This window comes from Scomber japonicus, chromosome 24 (genome assembly GCF_027409825.1).
Source record: "Scomber japonicus isolate fScoJap1 chromosome 24, fScoJap1.pri, whole genome shotgun sequence".
NCBI lineage: Eukaryota > Metazoa > Chordata > Actinopteri > Scombriformes > Scombridae > Scomber > Scomber japonicus.
This window is the reverse complement of record NC_070601.1, coordinates 2,028,766-2,043,199: the sequence shown is the minus strand read 5'-3', so window position 1 is coordinate 2,043,199 and position 14,434 is coordinate 2,028,766. Positions and strand designations below refer to the sequence as shown.

At 36.0% G+C, this 14,434-nt stretch overlaps 1 protein-coding gene across 1 annotated transcript; it reads left to right on the top strand.

The window, feature by feature from the left end:
* Nucleotides 1–1,337: 1,337 nt before the first annotated feature.
* Nucleotides 1,338–7,202, top strand: LOC128354614 (tyrosyl-DNA phosphodiesterase 2-like). The gene is made up of 6 exons (XM_053314834.1): nt 1,338–1,393; nt 3,125–3,307; nt 4,217–4,311; nt 5,247–5,365; nt 5,931–6,101; nt 6,918–7,202. The coding sequence occupies exons 1-6, from the start codon at nt 1,338–1,340 to the stop codon at nt 7,200–7,202; spliced, it is 909 nt and encodes a 302-aa protein (XP_053170809.1).
* Nucleotides 7,203–14,434: the final 7,232 nt, after the last annotated feature.

Sequence of the window (14,434 nt, the reverse complement as noted above, 5' to 3'; positions counted from 1 at the left end):
TATTGGGGTTCCTCGGAGTGCATTATCAAAGATCAGCTAAAGACATTAGAATACAATACAGTGTCCTTATTAACTATTTGTTGTTTAATGTTTTATTCATTCTTTTTTTGTAGGGGATCAGACAATACTCAACATCATATTAGCAGTATATGTAGTGGTTCCGGTTGGGTGCATCTTGTTCGTCATCACCATCGCCATCTTCTTCTATTTCAGATACAACTAAGAAGTAACAAAATGTTGTATTTATTCTGATGCAGTAAATATTCTATATTTTTGTGGTCTGATATAAATCAAATCTTTGACTTGAATTTACATTCTTTATATTTCTTTAGGTGTGGTTTATTAATATTAATATTTCTGTACATTTCTCTGATAATCCAGTCATGTATCAAACATAATCAGGTTCTTTCAGGAGTGTGATTCTACCAACAATAATAATCCTGATGATGTATTTGTTTTATCTGGTTTGCGGTCAAGCTTGTGGCAAACTGTACAATACATAAATGGAGTGTCACCTCAATCCTCGAACCTCCTCAACACATATTACTAGAATAATTGAAATGTTATGTTTCTGAAGGTTTAGGTTAATCACAAAAGTGTTGCTTTAGTTGAGAAGAGTATGTGGTTGTATGATGTTTTATTAATTGCTTGTAAATGTTGCTAATCGTTTGTCTTGTACTGTATTGTTCTTTTTCTGTGTTCCTGCCAAGGGTATTTTATTTTTGAGAAGTTGAATTCGCCTTTCCTTCCTTGTTCCAATACTTTAGCCCTGAGTTACATAGTTTGAGCCGATATAAACTACTTTATTTTATTATCATTTTAATTGTATCTTGTGTTTTATCATTAACCAACATGGTTAACAGGTTGTTTTGTGATTTATTTGAACACAGTAAACAGAGGTCACTGCTTGGAGAAGAGCTAAATGTTATGATTGACCAAAGTAAGATTTAAATTCAAGCTTTAATGTTTCTGTGGACATTATTTGAAGGAGGTGGTGAATAGATGAAGGTGTATACAGTGCAAATTCAATGTATAATCTTTATCCCCCCCCCCCTTATATTTTACTGTTGTACCAATACAATCCTGATTATTGAAATAAATCTTGTGTTAAGAGTGAAGTCAAGTTTCATGGCCTTCCTTTTGATAGTCCACCTTTTATTGAACCTCCTTTTTACAAAAGTTAAAACATGTAATGACATATTTTAAAGTTAAAATGTGTTTCTGTCATGTATTATTTATCATCTTTACACATCTCAACACTTGTGGTTTTGAATACTTTTTATTGACTTATTTGTATTTTTAAATATTGTATTTTTTGTAATAAAATATGAATAAAAATGACAGTGGCTCAGTCATCAGCACGTCATGAAGGTGTGGCTATCGTGGGTTTAAGGTATGAGGAGCGGCTGCTGCTGCTTCATTCATGATCACTTTCTGTACTTTTTCACCCTTGGAAACAGTTTTTAATTTCCATAGAATATGAAACTTATTTATTAGGTTTGGTTGCTGTAATTTTGCAGAAGAATGGGACAAAAAACAACAACAATTAGACTGAAAGAGGACCACAAGCTGTGACCTTGTAAAAAAGTAATGAATTAAAAGAAACTTTCAAAAATAAAGTCTCACTCATGCAGCACATACAAGGAAAATGTAAAACAAAAATTAATAACGGTGGGAAAAAAGCCTTTTAAGATTTGTGGTGATTCCTCTAAAAGATTTTGTCTATATTAACCATTTCCAGTCATATTTACACCCAGATTTATTCACTCTTGTAAAGATATTCTCCTCTGTTGTTTTTTGTCTTTGGCGCCATCTGGTGGACAAACTCTCCACCTGCACTTCCTGTCTGACAGTAAGCAGCGCTGCAGCAAAAGATGCGGAAAAGAGGAAGAGCATCTACTTTGGTATAGGAGAAAGAATAAAAAACAGGTTTTAAAGATGGCTTTAAATACTTTTAACAGAAATGATGCCTTTCCGAGACTACAGCTGTTAAAGTTCACATTTCAGGTGGCGTTTTTTTTAATCATTCAAATTTGGCAGGGTGGTTAACACACTTTTCTGTGGTATGTCAAACTCAGAACACATATTTATTCTTACTTTACACAGACTTTAATAAAACTATTAACTATTCATTTCATTAAAACACATGTCAATAAATACGGCTCACATTAAACCCAAAACAGCCTCAATGGACAAACATTTGTAGCATCTATTATACAAACGTATAATATTTAAAATATTTGAATTTTTGTGCATTTTGGGCCACTTTAGGAAAAGTCATCAAATTTCAAAATAAAAGGCATTTGGATTGTTTTTACAAGCTGTTAAAATGGCTCAAAATTGACCAGATCAGAACAGTATGTGAGGGGTTAAACTCATTCTGTATGTTACATCTCTTTATTTCTCTCTCTCCACCTATTACCATATTAAAACTATTAACTATTCATTTAACTAAAATAAATGTCAATACAGGTTCAAATTTAGGCCACTTTAGGTAAAGTTTCAGAGTAAAAGAAACTACATTTGGAGTTTTTACAGCTGTCAAATGTCAAAACAGAAACAGTATAGTGTCAAATTCTACTTTTATACTGCAGTGAGTGTAAAAATAGGCCAATGATTGAGATGAATGCAGCATTAAAAAGAGGTTTAAGTCACTGGTATTAGCCTACTTAAAAATAATAATAATAATAAATGTGGTTACTGTACTTCAAATGAGTCAGAAAACATTGTGAGAGTGATTATTTATCATTGAGGTTGTGCATGATATTTAATCATGTGCAGTCATGTGATGTTTGGGTCTGGAGGAGTGTCCAAACTGAAGGGTCACACCTCCTTATGAATCATATCACAAACTTTGGAAGGGTCACACCTCCTTATGAATCATATCACAAACTTTGGAAGGGTGATAGGTATATTTCCGTCTACTTAGTTGTCCTTAAAGCTTGAAAACTGACTTACACTAACATGGAGGGAGTGTGTGCTGCAGAGGAATCACCAGGAAGAGGAAGAGAGGAGAGCTGTCCAGTAAGCAGGTAAATGCTCCTATCTGACACATATGGTGCATTTTAATGTTGTAATCTACAGCTGATTACCTTCAAATATATCTACTGCTGAATTTCTTTAGTGCACATGTTGGAGGGGAAAGTCGGGCTTCCTCTCAGGTCAGTGATGACTCAGCAGAATCTACACATCAGCAGCCAGAGGAGGATGTTGTGGACCACCTGAAGCTGATCAGCTTTAACGTGGACGGACTGGATGGAGAGATGCAGCCAGAGAGAGCGAGAGGACTCTGCTCCTGCTTAACATCGTAAACGTCTGCTCTTATAACCAAAGTCCTTCTAAGGCTTATTATAATGTCTCTGTTATAACTCAGTGCTGCAGCTGTGCTTCATGCTTTAGCTCTCACTCACTGCTGTGCGGTCGTGGGAATTAAGTTTCAGTTTCGTTTCCTCTGATTTGTGAGTGACCCAAATAACAGGATACTGATTTTAGGAAAGAGAGACTCTGCTTTATGGTACCAAGGGTGATGTAATCGCTTTATTAGTGTTCATAAGAGCTCAATCTCAGGAACTTCTGCATATTGCACATTTAAATATTGCAGATTTATTTACAGAGAGATTTAATTTACTGTATATAGTATTTTATTTTATTTTGTTTTATTTTTTAATCTAGTTTATTTTTAATTTTATTTTATTATTTTGTTTTATTTTTTAATCTAATTCAATTTTTATTTTGTTTCATTTCATTTTTATTTTTATTTTTATTTTTATTTTTATTTTTATTTTTATTTTATTTTATTGTTTTATTTTGTTTAATTTTTTAATCTAATTTTATTTTATTATTTTATTTTATTTTGTTTTATTTTTTAACCTAATTTAATTTTTATTTTATCATTTTATTTTATTTTATTTTGTTTTATTTTTTATCTAATTTTATTTTATTTTATTATTTTGTTTTATTATTTGATCTAATTTAATTTCTATTTTATTTGATTATTTTAGTTTATTTTTTAATCTAATTCCATTTTTATTTTATTTTATTATATTTTATCACTTTCACCTTTACGCTGCTTTTTTCATATCAATTTGAAGTTTCTCTCAAAGTGGAATAAAAAAAGACACATTTATATCTTATAGATTATTAATCAGTAATGACTGTGATGTTAATGTAGAGGTTCAGTTAAACTCACCCACATTATTCTCTGGACTGTTTTCAGACACTCTCCTGACGTCGTGCTTCTCCAGGAGCTCATCCAGCCGTACGTTCGATTCCTAAAGAAACGCTTCGCTGTCGACTACGAGTTCATCGAAGGTTCGTGAAACAGAATCATTCCTCAAAGTTCATACTGACGATTAAAAGACCCCCGATATCAGCTTTAGGTCAACCTTTAACCCTCCTGTCGTCCTACCGGGTCAAATTGACCCCGTGTGTTTTGACTGTTCCTTCCTTCCTTCCTCTTTCTCTCCTTTCCTTCCTTCTTTTCCTTCCTCCTTCCTTCCTTCCTTCCTTCCTGCCTCCTTTCCTTCCTTCTTTCTCCTTCTTCCTTCCCTCCTTCCTCCCTCCTTTCCTTCCTCCTTCCTTCCTCCCTCCTTTCCTTCCTTCTTCCTTCTTTCCTTCCTCCTTCCCTGCTTTCTTTCCTTCCCTCCTTCTCTCTTTCTTTCCTCCCTCCTTTCCTTCCCTCCTTTCCTTAATTCCCCATCTCTCTTTCTTTCCTCCCTCCCTCCTTCCTCCCTCCTTTCCTTCTTCCTTCCTCCTTCCTTCTCTCTTTCTTCCTTCCTTCCTTCCTTCCTTCCTCCGTCCCTCCTTCCTTCTTTCCTCCTCCTTCCTTCCTTCCCTCCTTTCCTTCCTTCTTCCTTCTTTCCTTCCTCCTTTCCCTCCTTCCACCCTCCCTCCTTTCCTTCCTTCCTCCCTCCCTCCTTTCCTTCCTTCTTCCTCCCTTCCTTCTTTCCTTTCCTTTCCTCCCTTCTTTCCTCCTCCCTCCTTTCCCTCCTTCCTCTCTCCCTCCTTTCCTTCCTTCCTCCCTCCCTTCCTCCCTTGACTCGAGGACAACAGGAGGGTTAAATAGGTGCCCAGTATGAGCAGAGATGTGACTGTAAAGTTTTCAGCGAACCCAAATCATCCTAAAATATTCTAAATGAATGAAAGGTTGACAGTGTGTCTCTCAGGATCTTAAAGTAGTCACTCTTTATAAAAAGGTTTAAACATTTAATTAAAAGCCTTTATTAATGGTTGCTGTCCCTGATCAGCTGGTAAGGAGCATTACTTCACTGGAATGATGCTGAAGAAGTCACGAATCACACTCCTGGACACTGAGATAGTCTCATATCCGGCTTCTCGGATGCTGCGTAACCTGCTTACCGCTCAGGTTGGTCACACACACACACACACACACACACACACACACACACACACACACACACACACACACACACACACACACACACACACACTTCTGCATATTGCACATTTAAATATTGCAGATTTACTTGTATATACTGTATATAGTATTTTATTTTATTTATTTCATTATTTTGTTTTATTTTTTAATCTAATTTATTTTTATTTTTTTTATTTTATTATTTTGTTTTATTAAATTTTTTTATTTTGTTTTATTTTAAATCTAATTTATTTTTTATTTTATTTAATTTTATTATTTTGTTTTATTTAATTTTATTATTTAATTTTATTTTTTAATCTAATTTAATTTTTTTTAAATTTTATTTTATTATTTAATTTTATTTTGTTTTGTCATGAATCACACTCCTGGACAGTGAAATAGTCTCATATCCGGCTTCTCGGATGCTGCGTAACCTGCTTATCACTCAGGTTGGTCACACACACACACATACACACACACACACACACACACACACACACACACACAAACACACAAAAGGAGCATCTCACACATGCGTCTCTTTCCCAACCAGGTGCTGTTCAAAGGCCAGAAGCTTCACCTGATGACGTCTCACCTGGAGAGCTGTAAGGATAACTCAGTGGAGCGGATGAGACAGCTGCGGCTGGTGATGAAGAGGATGAGAGACGCGCCTGATGATGTCATTGTGTTGTTTGGAGGAGACACCAACCTGAGGGATTATGAGGTTTGTCTGTTTTTCATCCCAAATCTTCAGCAGGAAGTAGCTGTCCGTGTGAATGCATGAAGTCTCTCTCCGTCATTTTACTGTCATTTCTTTCTTTGTATTCATCTAATTGCAAATTTCCAGATTGTGGGACTAATAAAAAAATATCTTATCTTAATTAAACCATAGAAATAATAAAGTTAACATGTAAAAATGTTGCTTATTATGGTTCAATGATGTGATGCAACCCAGTGTCCAAGTGGTGTAACCATAAAAACAGTAAACAATAATCAATAAAACACCATATCAACTAGTTTGGCATGATCTTACATCCTTCCTTCCTTCCTTCCTTCCTGCCTTCCTTCCTTCCTTCCTTCCTTCCTTCCTACCTAACACCATATCAACTAGTTTGGCATGATCTTCCTTCCGTCCTTCCTTCCTTCCTTCCTACCTAACACCACATCAACTAGTTTGGCATGATCTTACATCCTTCCTTCCTTCCTTCCTTCCTTCCTTCCTTTCTTCCTTCCTTCCTTCCTTCCTTCCTACCTAACACCATATCAACTAGTTTGGCATCATCATCTGGTAACCATGGAGAAGATCAGGAACCATTTATTATTCTTTTGTGGTTACACCATTTGACATTTTCAATGCATGCAAAAAATGGAGAAAACCAACAAAAATACTAAATGTACATTTTAACAAACCTGATGCTGCTTTTAAAACTACTAACATATTTTTGAATTGATCATCTTGCTAACATTTATTTATCACTGACTCATATACCGATACATCATAGCTGACCTCTCCTCCCATTTCTGCCTTTTCTTGCCCCAGGTGGCCAAAGTGGGCCTTCCCAGCAGTGTGAGTGATGTGTGGGAGCAGCTGGGCGAGCAGGAGGCCTGCCGCTACACATGGGACACCCAGACCAACACCAACAAAGGGATCCGGTTCAAGTGTCGCCTCCGTTTCGACCGGCTCTACCTGCGCCAGGCGAGCAGCGACGGAGCCATGCAGCTGATCCCCGACCACATGTCCTTAACGGGGATGGAGATGCTCGACTGTGGCCGTTACACCAGCGATCACTGGGGGATATACTGCACCTTCTCTGCTGTCTGCTGATCTGTTTCTCTCTTTTATATATTTGTGTAAAGCTGTGAGAGAAATCGGAGTGTGTTCAAAGTGTGCTTTGATGTGCTGCATGTTCACACTGCAGTAATCACAGTAAAATAGACTCTGCTGACTTCATCCAGTTGTTTTTGCATTTTTGTGTCATGATCTTATACCTGCATGATAAAGAGCCAGGCGGGGAGCTCCTGTCCTCTGAAATGAAGCCAACCAGGAAGTAACTTAGAACTGCGTTCTATCAAAAGGCCACCAGGGGGCGACCGTCTCTATACAAGTCAATGGAGAATTCACCAACTTCTCACTTGATTTCTAACCTCAGTAAACGTTTTCAAAATGTGTTTATGGTCTCAATCGCTAGTTTAAAGACTTCTTCAATGCAGTATGATGTTCATTTGGGACATTTTGGCCTCCCTGATTTTATATGTGACGATAAAGCAGGGTATGCATTAGGGCGTGGCTACGTCCTGATTGACAGGTTGATTGCATAATTTCCCAGCATGCACCTGGAATTTTCGAGATGGTGCTGGCTAGATCCGAAGCTATTGGCTTCCGAGCAGCAGTCCACAAACCAATGGGTGACGTCACAGATGTAACGTCCACTTCTTCTATACAGTCTATGTAATGAGCTCTAGTCTTGTATACATCCAATGATTTAACTGCTGCATGCCGAAATTAAAATAATGAAAAATGTACCTGTAGATGTTTTAGAAATGACAAATGAGTATTTTATGATTAAAACATGTCTGGCTGTGATCATGAAATATTTTGAATTAAAATGATGATCAAGTTTTCCCCAAGTATACATATATATACATAAATGAGGAAATACACAAGTGTCAGAAAAGCTGCAAGTTTAAACCAGGAGACAAAAGGAAGACATTTACATTATAATCAAAACATAGTTGGTAGTATGGTATGAGAAAACTACCTGTTGACCACAATGACGCAAGCAGAGGGTGGAGTCTGCAGGTATAAAAGTTGCGACTTCCTGAAGCAGATCGTTCGGACATCATGCGAGGTAGGTGCTCTTCTTCAGCCCAGAGTAGTAAATTATGGATTTGTTACATAATTATTAAAACTATGTTATTTGTTAAATTGTTTATGTTTAGTGAGGGTGAACTTAGTTTTACTTAAATTAGAGCTTAGATTACTTCAGCACATCAGCCACGTGGTCAATGACTAGGCCGAAGAGCCCGATGCTGCTTAAAGTTTCTTCCTGTTAATGTGATAAGAGTTTGTCTTTGCCGCTGGGTGCTCAAGCAGAACAGAGATGTTCTTACCTAGGTTTTTAGTCCCTTTAATACAATGTTAACAGGGTTATTTATAGATATAGATTCCAGTCACATCCAGTCATGTTGCTGACTGAAGACGATGTTCCAGTCGAGCAAGTTTTTAAACAAAGACTCTTCCAGAGGAACAACCACAGTTTTTTTTATTCTTAATTGGAAGAGATTTAGATTTTAGATTTCAGTGTGCCTTTAACTCATCAATTGAATGACCGATATCCTGTTATTTTTCTGGGGGTTTTCTGCTGTGTCATTGCCTCAGTCGATGACACGTGAGAGCATCCGCCATTTTGGGCAGCAACACATGCACGTACGTTGCAACGTATTCTGCGTACGTGCATACGTGGCTGCCCAAAATGGCGGATGCCCTCACGTGTCATCGACTGACGCAATGACACAGCAGCAAACCGCCAGAAAAGAACAGCACATGGCCCTTTCAATTGATAGCGAATCAACGGTTTTAAAAATGCAAGTTGTTAAACTGGATATTGATCTGGCACAGCGTCTTCAGAGTTTAACAACTGACTTGATGTCTTTGACAGTGATTGCTCACAGAGAGCACCATTGTAAACCTTTATGACTCCTTTTTTACAGAACGAAAGGTCAAGAAGGCGGCGATCACCATGGGGTCGTGCCAGGGAGTGGAAGTTTTGCATTTCGAAAAATATTCAACTTTTGATAAATCTTGTAAGTCTCTTCAACTTTGCTTCACTCACAATACAGAAAACAGACTTTCTTTCTTGTTCCCATCACATAGTTTTCAGCAGTCTAAGTCTGATTTACCTCCCGTTTGGGGCTTCCAGTTTATAATCCAGCCTTAGTTAATGGTGTAATTGGTTTCATTTCACTATTCACAGGCACTTACTTTATTAGTGTTTTAAAACTATTTATCGATGCTGATTCATTGATCGAAATAATTTTGGGTTGCAAGATAGAGTGAGAAAATGTTTTAATTCACATTTTAAGTCCCATTAAAGTCATTATGCTGTTGATCACATGATTGGTTAATGAAATCTATCTCCTTTTTCAATTTATCTCCAAACAGTACCCAGCCATATGTTTCCTGCATTGAAGAAAAACCCCCAGATGTCTTCTCGATATTCATTAAAGGTACATGTGAGGAAGTGATGTGGGTGACTGAATTGGGCCAGCCTTAAAACTAGCCAATAGGACCGCAGACATCTTTGATTTGCAGCAGAATCGACCAATATAAGACTGTAAACTGCTTTCTACGGTTCAACCTCAGTTTCGTCTCATTGATGTCTTTATTGTAAACAATTAATTTAATAAATCCTTAACATTTTAAATGATACACTTTTCAACATATGTGGTCCCTGAGGAATAATAAGTAATATGCCTATTTCAAATTGGCCTGTTTTGAACAGGCACTACACTATTTAATTCAGATACCAGTCATTTGAATTATTATCGGTCTGTGAAGTCTGGATCAAAACCTGTTAAAAAATGTTTGGCTGCAGTTTCTGAGAGTAGAAAACATCTCCATCAACAACCATGTGTGCTTATCAAGTGTCATTTAACAAGATGATGAGACTCCAACCAGTGTGATCAGTGTATAAGTAACATAAACAAGAAGTAAGAATGAATAATAATCCTATTGTTTTTTTTTTATGTTCATTCTCAGGTACCAGCAGCTCTTACGGGAAATCCAATCTTGATGATAAACCTTTTGACGAAACCAAAGAATTTTATAGAAACCCCAACCCCAAGGTAACTGCTCCATGAGTTAAATGCTTTATTCTGTTATTTTTCTTGTGGGGTTTTCTGCTGTCATGTCAGTCATATATGTGCGAGTGCATCCGCCATCTTGGACATCTATGTCCAAGATGTGACATCTACAGAGTCTGACATCTGACTTGAGGTCTTTGAGAGTGTAATCATTTATAACTTTATTTTTTTTACAGATCAAAGTTTCTTTCCAAAAAACAAGGCCAACAAGATGACAATGACCAGCTGATGATGTTCTTCTCGAGTGTTGATGGAGATGATCCCAACATCCAGCCAAAAATACTCATTGTGCTCAGCTCCTTCTTTATCTTGTAAGTCTCTTCAACTTTGCTTCACTCACATTACAGAAAGCAGACTTTCTCACTTGTTCCCATCACATAGTTTTATGCAGTCTTGGCCTGATTTACCTCCAAGCAGACCCTGGGCAAAAGTCAGTTGTTGGTTACCTTTTTGTCACATCTGTTTCACAATTTTCATTCAGTCACAATTTGACTGTCAACACAATTGTTAACAGCTTGAGTTATTTGATAAAAATGTAAAGGCGTGGTTGATCCAGGAAATGTTGCTCTACATAGCTGTCCAACATGGTGCAGCAGCAGGAAGAGTTTTTTAAGAATATTAGAAAAGAAGTAATTCCAGTCATTTTGAAACTTTTCCCTCAACCAACAGTTACTTGTCTTCCAAACACTAATATACAAAACAGTTGTGAGGATTTAGAGAGGAAACTCCCCTCAGCTTTGAATATTGTTTCATTAAATGAGGTAGAATGGCTTCAGTCATTTCTAAACATTGAACTTGGCCAAAGTAAAGAAGGTAAAAATCAATTTGGATTTGCTGTTCTCCTCATGAAAAACGGTGAAGCAAATATTTCGAAAAGAGTTTATCCAGAAAACCGTACAGTTCACTCTGAGGTTATTTTAATTCAAAATCTTAATAATTTTCTTCAGCTCCATGGAGCTGAAGTGAAACGTATTTTAATTTACACATTTTACAGTCCATGTTTAAAGAGAAAAGACAACACTCAGTGTTGTTTTATTGAGCTTTCAAATAGTGCACAGCATTGGCATGATCTATATGGAATTTATACGACTGTGGGCTACACAGAGATTTGGATTTCTTTTGACATCTCCAGTCAACTCAGGGATGTTTACTCATATTTCAACAAATGTAAAGACAAATACAAATTGTATTATAAAAAGCTAAAAAATGTTGAAAAAGCAGTAAATGAAATACCCGAAATAGAATTTAAAGATCGTTTAAAGATGAAAACCAAAGGATTTCTGGATAAACTTATGAAAAAAGCCAAAAGTTCCTCTCTAAATCTGAAACAACAGCATTTAGAAAGTGGGAGGGAAAAGATTTCTACATTCAGCATTGATCCAAAATTCAGTCAGATTCTGAACAAGGCATGGGAGGAAATGGTCAACTTCAGTCACATAGAATATATTAAAGATCAAGTAAATCTAGATTTCAACACAGCAACATTTAACCGCAAAGTAAAATTTCACAAGGTTGTTTTTTAAACCTCAATTATCTTATTAAAAGGAGTGACCCATTTAGTCTTAACCCACATTAACACAAACATCTGTGTTTCAAACCCAGCTGTTGACCTTTTTTAGGGTCAACAGCTGGGTTTTGAAATATATTTCTATATTTTATATATTTGTTTATATCACATTGAGCTTGCTTTGGGACTTGACTTGGGGATGATGGGGACTGGGCATAACAGTATATTATATCTGTATTGTTATTATTTACTCTGTTCCCGGATCTTGGCAATAAAATGTTTAACTGTTGAACAAAATGGCTCTTGTCTTCTCTTCAAACTGAATGGGGTACCTCTGACTGCTTTATGTCTGTGTTTTGTTTTTTGTTTTTGTCTGTTGTGTTGTATGTGTTGTTTGCCATATTGTCTTAATAAAAAAAAAAAATAAAATAAAATAAAAAAAACCTAGGAGACGTTTTGTTTACTTCCGGGTTGACAACCAGACGGGCACTAACAACAACAACCTGACAGCGAGCAAAGCGGATTACCGTCCTGCAGAGATGGCAGGAGAGGCTGAGGACGATATACCGGGTAAATAACGGGTTATATGTTATTATTTAACGCTTCAACTGCTTTATAACTAAACGTTTCAATATAAAACCAACACACTAGTTCATGTTAGCTTCTGTTTTAGCTCGCTGGCTAACTGTAGTAAAAGTACTGCAGTATTATAGTGATGTAGTATGCAGTATTACAGTAAAAGTACTGCAGTATTATAGTGATGTAGTATGCAGTATTACAGTTAAAGTACTGCAGTATTATAGTGATGTAGTATGCAGTATTACAGTTAAAGTACTGCAGTATTATGAGTGATGTAGTATGCAGTATTACAGTAAAAGTACTGCAGTATTATGAGTGATGTAGTATGCAGTATTACAGTAAAAGTACTGCAGTATTATAGTGATGTAGTATGCAGTATTACAGTAAAAGTACTGCAGTATTATAGTGATGTAGTATGCAGTATTACAGTAAAAGTACTGCAGTATTATAGTGATGTAGTATGCAGTATTACAGTAAAAGTACTGCAGTATTATGAGTGATGTAGTATGCAGTATTACAGTTAAAGTACTGCAGTATTATGAGTGATGTAGTATGCAGTATTACAGTAAAAGTACTGCAGTATTATGAGTGATGTAGTATGCAGTATTACAGTAAAAGTACTGCAGTATTATAGTGATGTAGTATGCAGTATTACAGTAAAAGTACTGCAGTATTATAGTGATGTAGTATGCAGTATTACAGTAAAAGTACTGCAGTATTATAGTGATGTAGTATGCAGTATTACAGTAAAAGTACTGCAGTATTATAGTGATGTAGTATGCAGTATTACAGTTAAAGTACTGCAGTATTATAGTGATGTAGTATGCAGTATTACAGTTAAAGTACTGCAGTATTATGAGTGATGTAGTATGCAGTATTACAGTAAAAGTACTGCAGTATTATGAGTGATGTAGTATGCAGTATTACAGTAAAAGTACTGCAGTATTATAGTGATGTAGTATGCAGTATTACAGTAAAAGTACTGCAGTATTATAGTGATGTAGTATGCAGTATTACAGTAAAAGTACTGCAGTATTATAGTGATGTAGTATGCAGTATTACAGTAAAAGTACTGCAGTATTATGAGTGATGTAGTATGCAGTATTACAGTTAAAGTACTGCAGTATTATGAGTGATGTAGTATGCAGTATTACAGTAAAAGTACTGCAGTATTATGAGTGATGTAGTATGCAGTATTACAGTAAAAGTACTGCAGTATTATAGTGATGTAGTATGCAGTATTACAGTAAAAGTACTGCAGTATTATAGTGATGTAGTATGCAGTATTACAGTAAAAGTACTGCAGTATTATAGTGATGTAGTATGCAGTATTACAGTAAAAGTACTGCAGTATAGTTTGTAAATGAAGTAATGTTATTTCTTGGGGGTAACAGCCCAATAAATTTACAGTGCGTCACATATTCAGAATAAACTAACAAAAATTAATCATTAAACATTGGAACTCATTAAAAACAGGAACTTTTGTCCCAAAACTCACCAAAATTTGCATTCATGCCAGACGCGGTTTATATTTTAAGGAGCCAAAAAGGTGGGCCAAAATGACTTAATAGTACCCTAGAAAATGAAAGAAATTGAGCCCCTCGACTTAGATTGACATAGACAAACAACATTCAGTATGAATATGTATCATGTAAAGACGAATATCTTCAGATATTTAGATGAAAAGTTATCAAATGTTTTTGAATACTGGTTGCCATGGCGATGTGGAGAATTTTGATGTTTCACCATTAAACAGGAACTGCTGGCCAAATGGCACCACTGGACCCTGTAGGACATTAATAAAATTGAGCCCCTCCCTCCAGATTGACGTAGATTAACAAAATTCGGTACATATATGTGTCATCTAAAGACACACAAAAAAGTCTCCTGGACCCATGACGTCACTCCAACAGGAAGTCAGCCTTTTTTTTTTGTTGAACTTTTGAACGAAACTGTGTATGTATTTTATTTATAATTTTTTTTTTTAAATGAACTTTTGGTACCAATAGTAATTAAAAGTAGTAATTACTATTGTACCATAAGTGTGTCTTCTGTGTATTTTTTGAACTTATAATTTAAAAAAAATGATATATATAATATGCGTCACA